This window comes from Grampus griseus, assembly GCF_964374135.1.
Source record: "Grampus griseus genome assembly, chromosome: X".
Classification (NCBI taxonomy): domain Eukaryota; kingdom Metazoa; phylum Chordata; class Mammalia; order Artiodactyla; family Delphinidae; genus Grampus; species Grampus griseus.
In genome coordinates, this window is record NC_138999.1 from 9,895,597 (window position 1) to 9,916,187 (window position 20,591).

The window sequence follows — 20,591 nt, forward strand, 5'->3', positions numbered from 1 at the left end:
CCTGCCAATGCAGGGGACATGGGTTCGAGCCCTGGTCCGGGAGGATCCCACATGCTGTGGAGCAACTGGGCCCGTGCGCCACAACTGCTGAAGCCCGTGCACCTAGAGCCTGTGCTCTGCAGTAGGAGAGGCCACTGCAATGAGAAGCCTGCGCACCGCGGCCGGGAGTGGCCCCCACTTGCTGCAGCTAGAGAAGGCCCGCGTGCAGCAGTGAAGACCCAGTGCAGCCAAAAATTAAATAAATGAATAAATTAATTAATTTAAAAATATATGAACTCAAAATTCACATATAAAAAAAAAGAAAGAAGACCATTGGGATTAGCAGATAAAACTACTATATATAAAATAGATAAACAACAAGGATCTGCTGTATAGCAGAGGAAACTATATTCAGTGTCTTGTAATAAACCATAATGGAAAAAAGTCTGAAAAAGAGTATATAAATATATATATATGTATAACTGAATCACTTTGCTGTACACCAGAAGCTAACACAACATTGTAAATCAAGTATACTTCAATTTAAAAAAAAGAAGATAGGGCTTCCCTGGTGGCGCAGTGGTTGAGAGTCCACCTGCCGATGCAGAGGACATGGGTTCGTGCCCCGGTCCGGGAAGATCTCACATGTCGCGGAGCCGCTAAGCCTGTGAGCCGTGGCCGCTGAGCCTGCGCATCTGGAGCCTGTGCTGCGCAATGGGAGACGCCACAACAGTGAGAGGCCCGTGTACCAAAAAAAAAGAAGATAGACCAGTTGACATTCCCAAGTATGGATGCCAGTGACTTTGTACACAGGCTTGCTTACACAGCAGATGATCGGACTTCTTTTACTTTACAGATCGGCTGAGTGATACATGGCATCTCCTCCTGTAAATTGCAGTTGCGTGCATAAGGTTGAGCGCTCCTTCTAGCATGTTCATATTTTGTTCATACCTTTTGCATGTTCTGTCAGCTGGAGGCCTCTTCCTCTGGCTTGTTAGGAGTTCTGTGCAGGCAGGAAATGACATCTTTTCTTCTCGTGTGTAGCAAGTAAGTCCCCAAGTTTTTCACTTCTTCTCTTTTTGTATTTTTCTTCTCTGCAAGACTTTTAAAACATGCTTATGTACTCACATTTATCTCTGTTTCACATTATGGCTTCTGGGTTTATGAAGGATCACCCTTAACATTTTTCTTCTCCCATGATTTCATATGTTTTAAGGGTTGCTTTTTTCCTTTTTAATGTTTTGATTTTTCTTCCATCTGAAATTTGTTTTGGAATAAAGAGTGAATTAAGAATCCAACTCCCCCTGTCCCCAGCTATCTGAATTGTCCCCAGAACTATTCAGTAATCAATTTTTCTCACATTGATTTGAAATACCATCTTTTATTATATACCAGGCTCCCCCATCTACTTGCCAACTCCTGCTCAAAAAATGCAGAGTCAGCTAGCCAGAGGAAATGGCCAGTAGCAAGATGCTGTTTTTGTTCAGATCCCCTTCAGAGTAGTTCCGCTCCGATCACCCCTGCTCCCCCTCTGCCGGGAGAGGCAGGCTTTTTAGGGGCATGCATTTCCGGTTTTTTGTCACCTCCATTCCTCACCAGTTTTTGCTACACATTCTTGTCATCCTCATATCCTGGAGTAAGCTGTTCCCCAACCGACAAAATAGCCTCGCAGGTAACGCATGATACGTACAGTTGACATTATCTGTGGCTTCTTTGTTTGATGCAAGAAGTCGTATTTCACCAAGAAAAATAGATATCTATCTGACAAATTGGAACTTGTTGTCATAGAAAAAACTTTGAGGCTTGATTTGTTCCAGGTACAAGTTAGTATCCCCACAAAACCTAATATCGCCACAAGAGGTCACTTGTGGGTAGAAAAAAATAAACCTTAGGAAACACACCACTGTTGAGATAGTCAGTATTAACGTAAAACTGGTCTGGGAAGTTGGTGAAACTAAATAATTCAGATTTGACTTTTTTCTCTTTTCTTTTAAAGAGAATGTAATAGTGTATCCAGAAGAAATGGAAATCAAACTATGTATTATTTTTGTCCTAGCTTTTTCCACCCAAGATTTCTATATGATACACTGTCTCAGCATCGTATGTTAGGAATAGGTATTAAGTCTCAGTTATACACCAGGAAAAGAAGAGTTGGAACCTGCGGAGAAATAGGAATGTTCTCGCAACCCAGGGGGCTTTTTGCAGGGATATTTTCCTTTATTCTCTGCTTCTGATGTTACCATTGGGTACCTGCAGTGGCTGGAGCTCCCCCACTCATGTTCCACGCCTGTCCCCAACCCCCCAAAACCTGAGCTTCTTTCCCACGCAGGCCTCCGCGCCCCTGCTGGTGTGTTTGTGCACAGGCTTAGGAGAGCGGATCACATGGCAGAACGCAGGTTATGCTTGGACTTGAGTTGCTTCAAACTTCAGCCCCAGTGGTGGCGCTTCCCCACCGCACTGAGATCTTCCTGGTCCTTACAAATAAACAGAATTTTAATGTATACGCACGTACATAAGGTGTTCAAGAGTCTTTCTTGGGAAAACCTGTCTTGCGTTCTGAGAAACTAGCTTTCCTTAATGGGAGTTTAAATGGCTTATCTTTTATGAAATTGGCATATAGATAGTAGTATATGTTTTAGGGCGATTATGGGGCAAAATCTTGGTCAGCATTCAAATTCTATTTAGTTATATATATGCCACAATTTAAAAAAATACTTGTTGAATGTTCTCAGAAACAAGCAGGTGTAAGCTGTGGTACACAGTCCCCTTCATGCTGCGCTCTTGGCCCCAGAGAGTGGGTTCCTCTCAGCGCCTTGGCCACACTCGGCTTGATCAGAGCACGCATGGGGCGCCACTCGTGGTTACCAGCTGAGGAGGACGCAGTGAATGGGACCACGACTTAAAAAGCGTCCAGAGGTTGCATCCTCCAGTCGCTGCATACTAAATTAGGGTGTGTGAGTGTGTATGTTTTGGTCCCTCGATAAAAAGTTTTTCAGCTGAATTGCATCAGGAGTGACCCTCATTTCAAAAAGTGAAACGGGAAAATCTTCATGTCACCTTATGTCTATGGTGTTATTTTGCACTGTTTCATCATTGAAGTCTATTCTTCACAGGAAAAATCTGGAATGTTCCAGGCTCACTAGCAAGCCTGGCCTGCCACCTTCTCCTCCTTTTGCCAGTTCAGGCCTTTCAGAGCTGATCACTTTTGAGCATTTGCCCTAGTTGTGCAGAGGCCTGGACTGTGATTACCGTGTCCGGAGGCCTCGTGTCCCGTGAAGCCCGTTGTCCTAAGCGTACAGATTACATGGCTGCGCTCACCCGGACTTTGTCCCCACTGGCTGCTCCCTACACTGAGCAGTTAGTATTTTCTAAATAACTTGCTTTTAGTTGTGCCCCTGACTTTAAAAGGTACCCACAAGGGCTTCCCTGGTGGCACAGTGGTTGAGAGTCCGCCTGCCGATACAGGGGACACGGGTTCGTGCCCCGGTCCGGGAAGATCCCACATGCCGCGGAGCGGCTGGGCCCGTGAGCCATGGCCGATGGGCCTGCGCGTCCGGAGCCTGTGCTCCGCAACGGGAGAGGCCACAGCAGTGAGAGGCCACGTACCGCAAATAAATAAATAAATAAATAAAGGTACCCATAAACACTAACCTGTTGAGTGTCAGCTGCTTAGCCAGGAGTTTTAGCCCATGGTCAAGGCGCCCTGGCTTTCTTCCCCAGCTGCCACAAATGCAAGGCCACATCCTAGCATGTTTCTCCCCTTGCGTCGCTTAATACATATCCCAGACCAGGCCTGGCTTTGCAAGGGAGGCCTGATTCTTGCATTATCTTGAGTATGGCTGGTCACGACAGTCCTAAAATACAGCTGTGAAGAACACAAGTTTTTTTGTATTGACAGTGTTTCATGTATCTGTCTGTGTCTTTTTTTTTTTGTAATGAATCTAGAGTTTTTTAATATAATTTTGGGAATACGTTTTCAGAATTAGTCTAATTTTTTTCCCTATCTATATTTTTTAACTTTTAATTTTATATTGGAGTATAGTTGGTTAACAGTGTTGTGTTAGTTTCAGGTATACAGCGAAGTGATTCAGTTATACATATACATGTATCTATTCTTTTTTCAAATTCTTCTCCCATCTAGGTTGTTACAGAATATTGAACAGAGTTCCCTGTGCTATACAGTAGGTCCTTGTTGGTTATCTGTTTTAAATATAGCAGTGTGTACATGTCACTCCCAAACTCCCAATCTATCCTCCCTGCCACCTTCCCCCTGCTAACCATAAGCTTGTTCTCTAAGTCCGTGTCTGTCTGTGTCTTTGAGCAGGGTCACGTCAATCGCAGACAGGTTGAATGTGGAATTTGCCTTGATTCACAAGGAGAGGAAGAAGGCAAATGAAGTGGACCGGATGGTGCTGGTGGGCGATGTGAAGGACCGCGTGGCCATCCTTGTGGATGACATGGCCGACACATGTGGCACCATCTGCCATGCTGCGGACAAGTATGCGTGTGGTTTGGGACCCCTGAGGAGAGTGTCAGGGCGTCTCATTAAGAAAGGAAGAATGTCAGCTGTTAAAAAACTCGGCTCACTTTTCCTAATTATTACTGATAGCTTAGTAGTAGTTTTTCAGACCAAAGTCAATTCTAGGCCTATTTTTTTTTCTCGGTAGGGAAAAAACTGTGGTCCTTTATGGCCTGGTTTTCATTTTCAAGGTTGAACTTTCAGTGTATTTTTAAAGAAGTTCAGGGAAGGTGTTTCTCCTGAAACTGAGCACAGGAGGAAAAAGACAGTCTTTCGGCCTCTTCAGGCCCTCGCTTCCTTGGCTTGCCTTCACTCCAGCCTTCTCAGCGTTGGCTTCCAGGGACTTAGAGCTGGGCTGTTACGCGTGGGAGCCACCACCCAGCCATGCACGGCTGCAGAACGCGTGGACTGTGGCCCGTCTGACTTGAGATGTGCTGGGAGGGTAGAATGCACAGCCGGTTTCAGAGACAGAACGAAACAAAGAGTGTATAATACCTCAGTTTTGTGTATTGATTGTATGGCAACATGGTGACATTTTGGCTTTACTCTTTTAAACCTGGGCAGTTTTGTTCCCTGGGAGACATTTGACAATATCTGGAGACATTTTTGGTTGTGACAACTGAGGGGACGGGTGTTGCTGTTGGGTAGAGGCCAGGGATGTGCTGCACAGCAAAGAATTATCCGGGCCCAACGTCAAGGCTGATAATCCCTGATTTAAGGGAATGTAAAGTGTTTGGCCAGCACATACCTTAAAAGATCCTGTTTTAGACTGATAAATGTGAGTGAAATTGGTTCCCTGTTTTCCTTTATGGAACACACTATTGCTTTTAAATTCACACTGAGGGGAGAATGCTTCAAGAATATTTGTGTGCACTTAGTTTTTTTCTCTTTTATTTTATAGGCTACTCTCGGCCGGAGCCACCAAAGTTTATGCTATCCTTACCCATGGGATCTTCTCTGGGCCAGCTATTTCCAGAATAAATAATGCCGCCTTTGAGGCTGTTGTTGTGACAAACACTATTCCCCAAGAGGACAAAATGAAACACTGCTCCAAGATTCAGGTACTGGCTACACTGCAGGCAGAGCCAAGCAGGGAGGCAACTCGCATCTTGTGTGTGTGACCACTTGCTAAGCAGATGTCAGTAGAGGTTGTAGCTTCCCGTAATGGGAAGGTATGATACATGTTAGATGTCTGGGAAAGGCTGGGGCCAGCAGAGGTCAAAGTTATAAATAGTAAGTGAATAAAGCCAAAGTAAAGAACATTAAGAAACAGGCTGTGGTAAAGCTAAACAGAGTTACCACATGACCCCCCTGGTCCACCTCTAGGGTTATTCCTCCAAATCTGAAAATGGCTGTTCAAACGAAACCTTATGCACGAACATTCACAGCAGGCCTTATTCACGGTAGCCAAAAGGTGGAAATGACCAAATGTCCACCGACAGTTGAATGGTTAACCCAAGTGTGGCCTCTTCATACGATGAAATATTCCTCAGCCTTAAAAAGGAAGGAGATTTTGATACTTGCAACAACATGGATGAACCTTGAAAGCGGTATGCTAAGTGAAAGAAACCAGTCACAAAAGGACAAATATTGTGTGATACGTAAACTAGATTCCACTTAGCTGAGGGCTCTAGAGTAGTCAGATTCATAGAAAGGGGAAGTAGAGTGGTGGTTACCAGGAGCAGGGTGTTTAATGGTGCAGGGTTTCCGTTTGGGACGATGAAAAAGTTTGGGAAATGGTTACACACCACTGGGAATGTAGTTAATGCCAGTAAGTTCTATACTTAAAAATGGTTAAAATGGCATCTTTTGTGGTACATGTATTTTGCCACAGGTTTTTAAATGGGGAGGAAAACAAGCAGCTTGGCTGTGCCAGGGGTCTCTTAGCTTTACTCCTTCTATCCCTCCTGCCTTGGGAGGCCCCCAGAGAGTTGGCAGTGATCACTTTACACCAGCTGGCCTGAAATAAGTTGAAGGGGTTTGAGTCCTCGTTTTGCCTCTGTGTCTTGGTGAACCTTGGCAAGTCCTTTCATTGCTGGAAGCCTACATGCCCATCATTAGAGCATGAAGGTGGATCAGTGATCTGCTTCGTGATTTCTCATCCATCGGAGAGCAACACAGTTCATTCGGCACCAGGAGATTCATTAGAAAATGGTCAGAATAGCTATGCCTTAGATTTTCATGTCTGATTCTCAGTAGTTGAGAGTCAGCAAATTAAGGCCCCCGGGCCCAATCCAGCCCACCATCTGTTTTTGTAAATAAAGTTTTACTGAAACACAGCCATGCCCATTCATTTATGTATTGTCTATGGCTGTTCTCATGCTGACCCCGGAGTTAGATGATTACAGCTGTGCTGTCAGACGTTACAGTTTCTGTGTTTTCAGAAACCAAGAGAGAGAAAAACCTTCCACATGATGATTGAGTAAAATTAATTTTAAAACAACAAACACTGAAAGTAAAGGATGTCTCTGGTTAACAGCGGCCCTGAAAAGCCTTTGAAGTATCTGCACTGAAAAATCTCACTTCCAGGATCCCGTACAGGATTGTAATTTGAAGACAGTCCCAAAACTGTCAGTCCTCTCGGAAGAAATGGCTGTGGGGAGGTTCGATAGTAGCACATCTTATGTGCTGGAGAAAGCGTTTCTAGGCTTTCTGGCTTCTAAGTTTCCAATTAAACATCACTGAGATGTCCCACTTTCTTCTCCTCTTTTCTGTCTTTTCATTGGTGTTTAGGTTATTGACATTTCGATGATCCTGGCCGAGGCGATTCGAAGGACCCACAACGGTGAATCTGTGTCTTACCTGTTCAGCCACGTCCCACTGTAAATCCAGGATGTGAGGTGTGGAAGCAAGCCTGCTCTGGCTTCTGACTTGCGTGCATTTGTCTGATTATTAGCTTTAGGACTAAGTAGTTATATTAATGCAAAAGCATCAGATCTTTGTATACTCCGAGGGCCACTGGTTTTCCCCCTCTTAAAGCTCCCGACCATTTATTTTCAGTTTGGTGGGGAGGGCAGTGGTTATTTGATCTTTAAGTGAACAGTCTTAAATGAGAAATGTTTCTGTTATCGTGATTTGTTCTGATAGGTGACCTTTTTTTCCTTTGTTCTGTCAGTGCTTTGAGGCCACAACTTTTAAGTTTATAATTCCATTGTGGAAGTTCACAGTTTATGTATTTCAGGGTTACCAAAGGTCAGCTCAGATTAAAGCCTCTGTGTAAATATAAAATGATAATGCCTGTGGACATTTGGGTGAAACCCTGTAGAGAATTAGCCTTTTGCTTCTAAGTCAACCTTAGAGAATTTTTAATACCCTGAATTTTGAGTATTTGTTTTAGTGATCAGGTTTCCAAGAAACCATTTTGGTTATTATGCTTAATTTGGACCAAATTTTATGTAGCTGAAGATGGCCACTGACACGTTTAATTCTGGTAAACATTACACATATCAGAGGCAATGTAGTTCAGTATTTTTTTATTGCCACTTCTAAAAATCGTAACTGTCACTTATCTGAAATACCTTGTTCTAAAATTCCAAAATTATGTTCAGCAATAGAGCTGACAGAGAAACTGTTTTGAGGTAGTCTGCAAGTACACTGTCACATTCATGCTGTGTCCATCCCAGATGCACCTCATGTCCTGCCATCTTGTTTTTTTTAATGTCCTGTTTTTAGCTCTAGCTTTTACTTTGCCTTTTTTCCAAGAGTTTCATGTTGTGGATTTCCGTCACAACAAAGACTTCTTCGCTAAGTCCCCTCACATTTACTAGTCTGATCTCTGTTTTGCTTTTAACATGAGAAAAAGATGAATTGTTTGTGGGTGCCTCCAAATACATATTTAAATATTATTTCCTTAGTGTTGATCTCATGGTCTTTTGCCTTTTGTACTCACAAGTATCAAGCCTTCTAGGCAACAGATTATTGTAACTAAAGCAGTTACCTGAAAAGTGTGGGTGAGAAAGGCCTAGAAAAAAAAGGACAAATAAGGAAACATTAGTTGCTCCATGAAGTTAATGTTCAAATGGTGGCCCAGGAGTGATGGTGGAGGGGAGATAGCTTTATCCACAGGTGGCTTTTGACGGCTGCTGAGTGAGGCGCGCCCATCTCCGGTGGCAGGCGGCAAGCATCAACTCTGAATTTTCCTAAGTGCGCGTTGGTGGACAACCAACTGAGCGCTTCCGCCCCCAAAGAAGAAAATGTGCCTGCACAGACAAAGCCCAGGAATAATAAATAACAATCTCCTTCTGCTGAATCTCAAAACTTGGAGAGAAGAAAGTCTCTGATCTAAATTCTGTGGGTGGAAAAATGAAATCTGTTTAAGTTGTTAACAAACCTGAATAACAGTCTTTAAGGTTTCAGACTTCAGTACAGCAGAGGGTGAATCAAAGTTTAAAAGTATCATCTTAGTCATCGCAGAGACTAGCATTTTGCTGTACCTTAAGAGGGCTTTTGAGAAAAAATCCTAGTGTAGCCTGGTTAAGGTCAGCTATTCAATACGATGGACGTTATCTAGACAAGAGTTGATTTGAGATATGTGAAGAGCCTATTTAGGTTTAAAAGTATCATCTTAGTCATCGCAGAGACTAGCATTTTGCTGTACCTTAAGAGGGCTTTTGAGAAAAAATCCTAGTGTAGCCTGGTTAAGGTCAGCTATTCAATACGATGGACGTTATCTAGACAAGAGTTGATTTGAGATATGTGAAGAGCCTATTTAGATGTATGTAATTTTTATTTTGGACAAATGAGTGATATCTGTATTTCTTGAAATTTCTATGCATAGAGAAATGAAAATGTAGTTATGAACGCACGCAGGTAGACAGCTTCGCATCCCAGTGTGGACATGATGACAATGACTAAAACCAGTTGATTTAAAGGTAGTCATTTCATCTAAGATTTAAGAGTCTAACACCTATATAGAGCTAGTTTTAAAATAATGATCTTCAGATAAAGAGATAAAAATCGGTATTGTCATTCTCTGAATTAAGAACTGATTGTTTCTATGGTTATTTATCTCCACTTTTGTATTTTAAAGTACTTCTGGTACATCTGTCAACTAAATAGACTAGAGGTAGCCCTGCACGGCGGCAATGTAGCCCTTAACTATTTGATGGTCCAGTTCAAAAAAGATGATGAAGACAGCCTTGAGAGCAGCGTAATCCCAGAACTTGTGCGTCCCTTGCTGCTTATGCGGAAACATTTCAGTGAAACCACCAAATATATTGCTCCTGTCTGACTCTGCTGCATGGCAGTTGACTTGGCGTACATCTAACCAAAAAGGGGAGCCAGAGAAATATGAATAGACCAAAGTTGCTCAGTTTCCAACTTAAGTTACATTAACCAACTTAAAGAGGTTCGTAGTATAACTTTCCTTTGGTAGATATGATGTCAAATAGATTGAGGAACTACGTCATTTGCAGTGCTTGTATTGGTTTAGAATATAGGATTCGAAGATCTTCCAACACTGTACTAAAAACATTTCAATAAAATCATGCTCCTTCTTTCTTTCATACTTTGTATCATCATTGTGGAGTAATATGTTTTGATGGAGTGATGTGTTCTGATGGGTACCTTGAAGTGTTTGCCGCATCATGGCTGTAGCCCAGCATATAAAGTTACAGAAAAGCCAGAAGTTCACTGAAGTCAGCTCTTCTCCGTTTTGAAGGTGTTTCCGAAGAACTGATGAGCATTCTCCTTGCCCCAAAGCATAATATCTGGGCCACGTAAGAATGCTAGATGTTTCCTATAAAATTGAAGATTGCACTGTGTGTTTATACATCAGAGTAGTCGTGTTCAATACCCATAGGTTAGAATGGACCAAACTTAAATGTAGGCCCCATAGAAGTTTTTCACATGCTTTGATTTCAGAAGCACCAGGAACTGTCACCTATTCTGTGATGCTTTAAGTTACTCTCGTGGAGACGAAGTAAAAAAAATTCTTTTTGGCCACACCCTGCGTGTAGCATGTGGGATCTTAGTTCCCCGACCAGGGATCACACCCGCGCCCCCTGCAGTGGAAGTGCAGGGTCTTAACCACTGGACCACCAGGGAGGTCCTGGACAAAGTAAACTTCTAATTATGGTTCTCCCAGGAAAGCTCAGCTTTAAAGTGTGGGTAATGCTGAGAGTGACAACAGTTTGTCTTAAAAAGTCCCAGTGAAATATAAAGAACTAAAACCAAGTCCACTGGAGAAGATCACAGTTTTAAGACAAAACAGGATAAAATGTAATAGAAGGGAGGAAGAAAATGGAGAGATGGAAACACCAAAATCACGTCACCAGCGTTACAGTTTCACCTCATTAATCCTGTCACACACACCTCCTCGGAAGTGTTTGATTTCATATGGCAGGTCCTATCCAACCCACCAGCTGACCTAGTGGCTGGACAGGCTAAGCGTCCAAGGGGAAGATGCAACACTAAGAGGTTCAGAGGGTCGAATGAGGCTGGGGAGGTGAGAAAGGGCTTTGTGAAGGGACTGCTGTTACCGATGGTACTTCACGGCAGAATTTTCCAGAACCACTGGCTGTACTCCAGCATGGACTGAAGCAGGACAGCACAGGGTGTCTGGTACTTACTATGTTAGAGTGAGGATAGCCAATGAAGATGGAACTCGGGCTGAAACGTACTGCCTTATCCTTTGTGTACATTGCATGCAGAAGTTGACAGAGTCGCTCCTTTTCACTGCAGATCTTCACCTAATTGGTTTATCTCCTGCACCCCGGGAACACAGCCCTCCACCTTTTCCCTTGCTTTCCAAGTCCACATTCTGGATTGGTTTGATCTACTGTCACCTCTGAGCTCTTGTTTTCTCTCCTGAAAGAGCGTGATGCTCAGAAACAGACTCCACCACTTACTAGAGTTAAGACAACGACAACAACTAAACCTCTTTGGGCTAGTTGCTTACCCCCTCTGTGCCTCAGTTTCCTTGTATGTGAAATGGGATAATAGTACCTCTCTCAGAGGATGTGATGAGTAAATGAGATGATATCTGTAAAGAGCTTAGAACCGATTGTTGTGTACATTAACCTCAGTTTTTAGAACAGGCATCTTATTTCTTCCCTTTGAAAGAATCTAAGTATGAAGAAGCAAGATTTTCGTGCACTTTTAGATGCTAATCCATGTGCCTCTGAGCTAGTCACAAACACGATCCACCCACGCAGGGGTACATTGTCCTGGCACGTGACCATCTCCACCAAGGGTAGCATTTGGTGATGACAAATGGTTGCATGTTGAAGACACTTTGCTGGGCTGTAGAAATGACAGGAATGGATGACGTGTGGTAATGGAGATGGTGACCAATTGAGGCTGTTTACAGCAACCTGATTCCATTCACTATCCCAACATTAAAAAAAAGCAGTGCCCAATATAAACAGCAGTTTTCACTGTTCTAACGGCTAAGTCCTGTGGTCAGAAGAAAACCCAGCTGAACTCATTCTGCAAGAGCAATAGAAAGAGACTGGCAAAGCAAAAAATGTAATGCAGTGTGGAAAGTGCCCGAAATTGGGACTGTGGCGATCTAGGGTCTGGTTCCTGATATGCTACCAGCAAGCTGTGTGACCTGGGGGAAATGTCTATACCACTCTGAGTCTGAGCATCTTTGTGAAAAAGAGGGGGTAGATGATTGCTAAAGTCCCCAGCAGTTTTAACAGGCCATGACCTCTATGCTAGATATAGTTGGACTACTACTAACTGAAGGCTGTGGTCCTAATGTGGCAAAGATGGTTCCTTCTCCATCAGGTGAACAACTTGTTTGGGCTTGCAGGGGACTTTCTCAGTGCTACCTCTGGAAGTCTTGCATCCCAGGAAAGCCTGCAGTCCTGGGCACGCCAGGGTGCTCGGTCACTCTAATTCTCTTTCTTCTAATGTGGATAGTTCTGGATCCCCAGCGCCACCTTGGCTAAGGAATCTCACAAGCGTGGCTCTGATCTTGTGCCAGTTGCAACACAAAGGAAGCTATATGACAAGCCCAACAATGTGCCAACGAGCTGTGGCGTCACAGTTTTAAAAAAATCCATCGTCAATTAACTGTAGAAGCTGAAGGCCGTAGTCACAGATAAAAGAGGAAAATGGGGGGACACCTTTAGGAAACGCATTCAAGACCTGGCTTGACTGCCAGTCCTTGAGCAGAGCTGCCTTTAAAGCCATAAGTGGACTTTAGAGACCCCGGGGAACAGTCCAGGCAGAAGGCAGAGTGCCCTAAATATTTGCTGATGGACGTCACCCTTCTGTGCTTTGAGGGACTCTTACGTCTGTGAGTACTTGACCTTCTGTGTCTGAGGATGCATGATTCTCTGATTTTCCCTATGCAGAGAGTGTTAAATCTACTATCTTCTTGCCTCGAAGCTAAGACTGAACATGAGTTACAGAAAAATTGGGAGGACCTAGACCGAACTTGGGTCACTTTGTCAAATCATCAGAGGAATTGTTTGGAGGCACATTTTAGTGTGTTTGCTATAGAATGAACTCAGGAAGTGCCACTGACAGTATTCTCGTCTAAGGAACCAAGGAAGGACCCGAAATTTCCTCAAGCCTCAATATCCTGTTTTTAGGACCAGGGCTGCAGAGCAGCCTCCTAGAGTATTGAAAGGGACAGACCCTTCTCGGCAGTAACTGTGCGTTCATTTCCCCACTGACGGCTTTCATAGCCTTCAAAGAGCAACACTTCAATGAAGACACAATTCATGAACAGTGTCCTATGAATAAAAGGGCTCCCCTGGTGCCGCGGTGGTTAAGAATCCGCCTGCCAATGCAGGGGACACAAGTTCGAGCCCTGGTCCGGGAAGGTCCCACATGCCGTGGAGCAGCTAAGCCCGTGTGCCACATCTACTGAGCCTGCGCTCTAGATCCTGCAAGCCACAGCTACTGAGCCCATGTGCCACAACTACTGAAGCCCACGTGCCTAGAGCCCGTGCTCCGCAACAAGAGAAGTCACCACAATGAGAAGCCCACGTACCGTGGCGGAGTGGCCTACGCTCGACGCAACTAAAGAAAGCCTACATGCAGCAACGAAGACCCAACGCAGCCAAAAATAAATAAATAAATTTTTAAAAGATTAAAAAAAATAAAAGAGCACATGGAGGAACCCCAGCTGGCAGAAGAAGGCTGGTTTTTGATGAGTCAGTAATTTCTTACTGACTTGCACTGGTGCAACCGTAAATGCAGTCTTGAGCCTTGTCATTTGGAGGTGTTTTGTTTTATGTGTGCAAGTTATAGGAACTATAATTCATCTGAGAAATACCTCTTGCTCCTCTGCCTTTTGACTCTTATGAACATTTTGGTTCAGACAGATGTCAAATGGAAGATTTGTATCTGTAGTCTTCTGGGCTGCCTTGATGATTTCTTCCACAGGCAAAGTGAAGGAGGGGGTCTCACACTCACTCACCCATTCGTTCCTGATGGAGCAGTTACTAGCAGACCGTTGTGTTAGGATGGGGCTCTGAGGTAAATACCAGATAAATACGTGACCAAGGCTTACATGTATTAAGCCACTAGAGTTTACACGGACTGTTTTATACACAAGCATGTGATGTAGGCAACATGGGAGGATGATCGCCCTGCCCTTGCAGACATGATCATTCATTCGGAGCAAGGGCAACAGTGCGGGGTTTTTGTTGTTTTGTTTTTTGGGGGTTTTTAAAGTATTTTTGTTGGTGTATTTCTCTTTCGGTATTGCAAAAAAAAAAAACCTACAGTCAGCATCATTGATGTCAAGTCTACCAAGACAGTCACACTCAGCATTAAAATGTAAATAGAACGAAGGAGCGCTTGTTTAAAAGGTGCATGACCACATCTATTCCAGCTTAAAAGCCTGTTTAAGATACTCTATTGATTTCATAGCCATTTCTGGTGTGCTTCTGCTGTTAATCATTTGTTTCCTATGATTATTAGCTTCTTAAGTTTATTACATATTTTCCTCAGAGCCAATTTTATCTTCAGTAAACGTTTCAAAGTCCCTGACGGAAGCAGTTCAGAATGGGCTTGGGGGAGGGAAGCTGGATGAAGGAAGGGGCGGCAGCTTTCCCCTGGGGTCAGACACCTCCCCTCAGGGAGGGGAATTGCACATATTTATTTATTATTTATTAAAAATTTTTATTGGATTATAGTTGATTTACAATGTTGTGTTAGTTTCAGGTGTACAGCAAAGTGACTCAGTTATACAAATACATAGATCCACTCTTTTTGATTCTTTTCCCATATAGACCATTACAGAGTACTGAGAAGAGTTCCCTGTGCTATACATTAGGTCCTTATTATTTTACATGTAATAGTGTGTATATCAGGATAATTTATTTCAGGGTTTCTCAAGCTCAGCACTATTGGCATTTTGCACTAGATAATTCTTTGTCATGGGGCCAAGACACACACATTTGTGACAACCCAAAAAATGTCTCCAGATACTGCCAAATATTCCCTGGGGGCAAAAATCGCCCCCGGTTGAGAACCACTGATTTATTTTAACCAGGATCTTCTTCCTTAATCCTCTTCCTGACGTTCAGGTCAGAATTCCAGAGGAGATCCATCCTGGCCCCTGGCCCCTGGTCCACTCTCAAGTAGAAAAGCATTTTAGAACGAAGTGGATAAGACAATGGCAATAAGTCACTTTAAAAACGTAAACACCAGTGTTTGCTACGACATGAAATTTTACACCAAAATAATTGCATTATCCTTTTGATGCAGGGCTTCAAACACCGATCCCTACGTCTGCCATGAATTGGGGTGAGATCCCTACTGCACAGCTGGGGAACCGTTGCTAAGGCGGAACACGCTTTTTAAAAAACACAGCAAAGAAGTATGTGCAGCATATTATCATCTGTGTGAAATAAAAAGGGGGATATATGTTTGAAAAGCATAATTCTGACTTTGGGAAGAATAGAGGCCCCTCAAGAAGGAAATGGGAGACATCACCCTATATATAAAAAATAGGGTTGGGATGGGAAAAGACAAGGCCACACAAGTTTGTGGAATCTATTATTCTTTTGGCTTGTTAGCTATCAAACTGAGTTGTTCTGGTCAAAAAAAGAAATATGCCTGACACGAAAGCCACTTATTTTATGATCCATCCATATGCCTGACACGTTTTTGTTTGAACCAAGAAACTGATTAAGGTAATCTTTAAAGAGATGACTGAATTTTAGTCTGACTTCAACGCTGACATCCAGAGAGCAGAGATTCCCGTGCGCCTTGCAGGTGGTGGGTATCCTGGCCCTTCCGTGATTGAACTCTCATAAGATGGCCAGAGTCTAACGTGGTCAAACCGTAGAGCAACTCACCTCTCTTGTCAAATGTCGTGGAATTGATAAGATTTCGGAGTTAGATGGAACATTTGAGACTCATTTTACAGATGAGGAAACTAAGGCCCAAAGAGACGAAGTGACCGGCTCAGTTAAGGTCACACTGTTCCTTAGAAGAAACGCTGTGGCTGGTAAACGGGCCTCTTGTTTCTGCTGCTGGAGGTGTTTCCTGTAGCCCAGGTGTTTCCTCCAACATTCTGATCAGTATCTCACGAGGGTGAAGGAGTTTATCATTAAGCCTCAGGGCAGTGAGAGAAAGCATAAAATATGGTGCGGTAACTTCCATCAACCTGGAATGCTTGCTTCTGCAGATTTGGTTGTTCGCTTTCCTTCTTCCAAAAAAAGGTCTTTCGTTGCACTCACGGCATTTGCCTGGTCCTTTTTCATAGTCATGCTAACGTGGGGAGATTTAAAATAACAACCCTGAGTCATGGGTGTTTTTAAGGTGACGGTAATTTTGTAGGGCAGTGGTTCTCAAAGTGTGGTCCTGGACTAGTGGCATTGCCAGGGAACTTAGGAGAAATGCGAATTCTCGGGCCCCACCCCAGACCTATTGAATCAGAAACTCTGGGTGTGGGGGTGTGGCAGGCACGGGGTTTGATACACTGAAGTTTGAGAACTACACTGTAAGGCTAAGTCCTCTAGTTTAGTAGTTGGTAAACTTGGTTGCATATGGGGCCACCTAAGGAGCTTTTTAAAATATTGCTGAAAATGAAATTAATTTAAAAAAATGTATAACTGTGTGGTGATGGATGTTAACTAGACTTATAGTGGTGATCTTTTGGCAATATATACAAGTATTGAATCATTATGTTGTACACCTGAAACTAATAATTCTATATGTCAATTACACCTCAGTTAAAGAAAATGAAATTGATGCCTGGGCCTTGCCCCCAGAGATTCTGACTTAATTGGCCTGCGGAGCATCCAAGTATCAGGATTATTAAAGACCCTCGATGACTTGATACTACTGTGCAGCTAAGCTTGAACCATCCCGTAGGGGACGATCCTTTCCTTCTTCAGGAAGATGGTTCTGACTCTAGTAAGTTACAATCAATTTAATTACACTTAATTGTAATTCTTGTACTCAGCTGAAAACTTATGCCTTACTCTGCAGACATTTGGAGAGAATAGCAGCTTTCAGTTTATCTGAAGATTCAAATGTACCTAGATTAGAAATTTCTGATATTTGTTTTCACTTACCCCAAAACTGTGATTGCCAGGCACTTAGTAGCTTGGAATATTTGAGTTGTTTCTAATGCTTTGGTTTTATGGACAGAAAAAGACAATGTTTATTTTCTAGAAACACAAAGTATAAGATTCCATTGGTGAAAATAGAGTTATTACCAAAAAAATGTTAAAATTAACAGTACTTAATCATTTGTAATAATGGGTTCAGCACAACTCCTTAATATCTAAGGAATTTCCAATGATTTTATTAATATGGGAATCTCCTTTAAAAAAGTGTTTTTAGGAGGGAAGCTTGAACCAAGAGAAAAGTAATAGAAGCAGTTTTATTTAACACCGTATTTTTCAGCACCATTGGTCAGTTAAACAACAGCAACAAAAAGCAGTTAAATCAAGGAGTCTATTTTTTTTTATTGAAGTGTAGTTGATTTACAATGTTGTGTTAGTTTCTGGTGTACAGCAAAATGGTTCAGTTTTATAGATGTGTGTGTATATATATATGTTCTTTTTCAGATTCTTTTCTATTATAGTTTATTACAAGATATTTATTACAGTTCCCTCTGCTATACAGTAGGACCTTGGTTATCTATTTTATATATAGTAGTGTGTATCTGTTAAACCCAAACTCCTAATTTATCCCTCCCCCCACTTCCCCTTTGGTACCTATAAGTTTGTTTTCTGTGTCTGTGACTCCGTTGCTGTTTCTTGTTTTGTTTTGTTTTTGTTTTTGTTTTTGTTTTGCGGTACGTGGGCCTCTCACCGCTGTGGCCTCTACCGTTGCGGAGCACAGGCTCTGGACACACAGGCTCAGCAGCCATGGCTCACGAGCCCAGCCGCTGTGCGGCATGTGGGATCTTCCCGGACCGGGGCACGAACCCGTGTCCCCCGCATCGGCAGGCGGACTCTGAACCACTGCGCCACCAGGGAAGCCCCCCCGTTTCTGTTTTGTAAGTTCATTTGTATCATTTTTTTAGATTCCACATATAGTTGATGTCATATGATATTTGTCTTTCTCTGACTTACTTCACTTAGTATGATAATCTCTAGGTCCATCCTTGTTGCTGCAAATGACATTATTTCATTCTTTTATTTACGGCTGGGTAGTATTCCACTGTATATATGCACCACATCTTCCTTATCCATTCATCTGTTGATGGCATTTAGGCTGCTTCCATGTCTTGGCTATTGTGAGCAGTGATGCTATGAGCATTGGGGTGCATGTATCTTTTCAAAGTATGGTTTTCTTCAGATACATGCCCAGGAGTGGGATTGCTGGATCATATGGTAGTTCTATTGTTAGTTTTTTAAGGAACCTCCATGCTGTTTTGCATAGTGGCTGCACCAATTTACATTCCCACCAACAGTGTAGGAGGGTTCCCTTCTCTCCACACCCAGGGACTCTTATTAAAAAAGGATCTGTATGTGACTTAAATATTGTATTTTAACTTGAATTATATAAATGGACTTATTTGGGGAGACAGTTCTCCACGGGTCTCTTGCAGTTCTGTACATCTCATGAGCAGAGACATTGAGAGCCTTGGTTCTGGATAATCTTTTCAAGGATGTTTATATAGCAAGCAGAAGATAGTAGATAGTTTTGTAAGACAGAGATAGCGTCCCTTTCTGGGGCAGGTGGCAGGTTTGATTGCTGTCTGGTCTAATAATAACAGTGCCTCCCTCTGGGCAAAATTCAGTGAGCTTTGCTTGCAACCCATTACAAATGTTTGGGTTCTCTAAACTCGGGGTTCCTCAGCTGTGATGCAAACCCACTTCGTGCATAGCATCCACCCAGAGCCACTCCGTGGCATTGGGGGGACAAAGGGAACAGGTACCTGCTGTGCCACGAGTGCTAAAGTCCTTTGTCCCCGACCCAGGAGCATTAGCAATTATTTATCTTTTTTTAAACCCATTGCATTAGCAATTATTTATCTTTTTTTAAAAAATTTTTTTAATTTGCTTGTAAGGCATCTATCTTTTTTTTTAACATCTTTATTGGGGTATAATTGCTTTACAATGGTGTGTTAGTTTCTGCCTTATAACAAAGTGAATCAACACCATACACAAAAATAAGCTCAAAATGGATTAAAGACCTAAATGTAAGGCCAGAAACTATCAAACTCTTAGAGGAAAACATAGGCAGGACACTCTATGACATAAATCACAGCAAGATCCTTTTTGACCCACCTCCTCGAGAAATGGAAATAAAAACAAAAATAAACAAATGGGACCTAATGAAACTTCAAAGCTTTTGCACAGCAAAGGAAACCATAAACAAGACCAAAAGACAACCCTCAGAATGGGAGAAAATATTTGCAAATGAAGCAAATGACAAAGGATTAATTTCCAAAATTTACATGCAGCTCAATAACAAAAAAACAACCCAATCCAAAAATGGGCAGAAGACCTAAATAGACATTTTTTAAAATTTTAATTGGAGTGAGAACTTAAAAACATATGCACAGCAATCTGAGTACAGACTCTGCAGATATTTTCCCCTTTTTATTTATCTCACATCTAACTTGATAGCTTATTTTTATTTATTTATTTATTTTTGGCTCTGTTGGGTCTTGTTTTTGTATCCATTCAGCGAGGTTATGTCTTTTGGTTGGAGCATTTAATCCATTCACGTTTGAAGTAATTATCGATATGTATGTTCCTGTTACCATTTTCTTAATTGTTTTGGGTTTGTTTTTGTAGGTTCTTTTCTTCTCTTGTGTTTCCCACTTAGAGAAGTTCCTTTAGCATTTGTTGTAGAGCTGGTTTGGTGGTGCTGAATTCTCTTAGCTTTTGCTTGTCTGTAAAGCTTTTGATTTCTCCGTCGAATCTGAATGAGATCCTTGCCAAGTAGAGTAATCTTGGTTGTAGGTTCTTCCCTTTCATCACTTTAAGTATATCATGCCACTCCCTTCTGGCTTGCAGAGTTTCTGCTGAGAAACCAGCTGTTAACCTTATGGGAGTTCCCTTGTATGTTATTTCTCGTTTTTCCCTTGCTGCTTTCAATAATTTTTCTTTGTCTTTAATTTTTGCCAATTTGATTACTATGTGTCTTGGCGTGTTTCTCCTTGGGTTTATCCTGTCTGGGACTCTCTGCACTTCCTGGACTTGAGTGGCTATTTCCTTTCCCATGTTAGGGAAGTTTTCGACTGTGGTCTCTTCAAATATTTTCTCAGGTCCTTTCTCTCTCTCTTCTCCTTCTGGGACCCCTATAATGAAAATGTTGTTGTGTTTAATGTTGTCCCAAAGGTCTCTTAGGCTGTCTTCATTTCTTTTCATTCTTTTTTGTTTATTCTGTTCTGCAGCAGTGAATTCCACCGTTCTGTCTTCCAGGTCACTTATCCGTTCTTCGACCTCAGTTATTCTGCTATTGATTCCTTCTAGTGTAGTTTTCATTTCAGTTATTGTATTTTTCATCTCTGTTTGTTCTTTAATTCTTCTAGGTCTTTTTGAAACAGTTCTGGCATCTTCCCGATCTTTGCCTCCATTCTTTTTCCGAGGTCCTGGATCATCTTCACTATCATTATTCTGAATTCTTTTTCTGGAAGGTTGCTTATCTCCATTTCATTTAGTTGTTTTTCTGGGGTTTTATCTTGTTCCTTCATCTGGTACATAGCCCTCTGCCT

General features: G+C 42.4%; 1 protein-coding gene across 3 annotated transcripts in view; it reads left to right on the forward strand.

The window, feature by feature from the left end:
* The window catches only part of PRPS2 (phosphoribosyl pyrophosphate synthetase 2), a gene marked incomplete at its 5' end in the record, with an annotated part of 32,830 nt that extends 17,536 nt beyond the window's left edge, over positions 1–15,294 (forward strand). For 2 of the 3 annotated variants that reach the window (XM_082681944.1, XM_082681946.1), the window contains 3 exons: positions 4,304–4,477; positions 5,400–5,559; positions 7,232–9,982. In XM_082681944.1, coding sequence (XP_082538070.1) covers positions 4,304–4,477; positions 5,400–5,559; positions 7,232–7,324 — 427 coding nt within the window. In that variant the 3' untranslated portion in view covers positions 7,325–9,982. Of the gene's footprint in view, positions 1–4,303; positions 4,478–5,399; positions 5,560–7,231; positions 9,983–15,169 lie in introns of those variants that run through there. The other variant, XM_082681945.1, reaches the window with a different exon arrangement.
* Between the last annotated feature and the right edge of the window lie 5,297 nt (positions 15,295–20,591).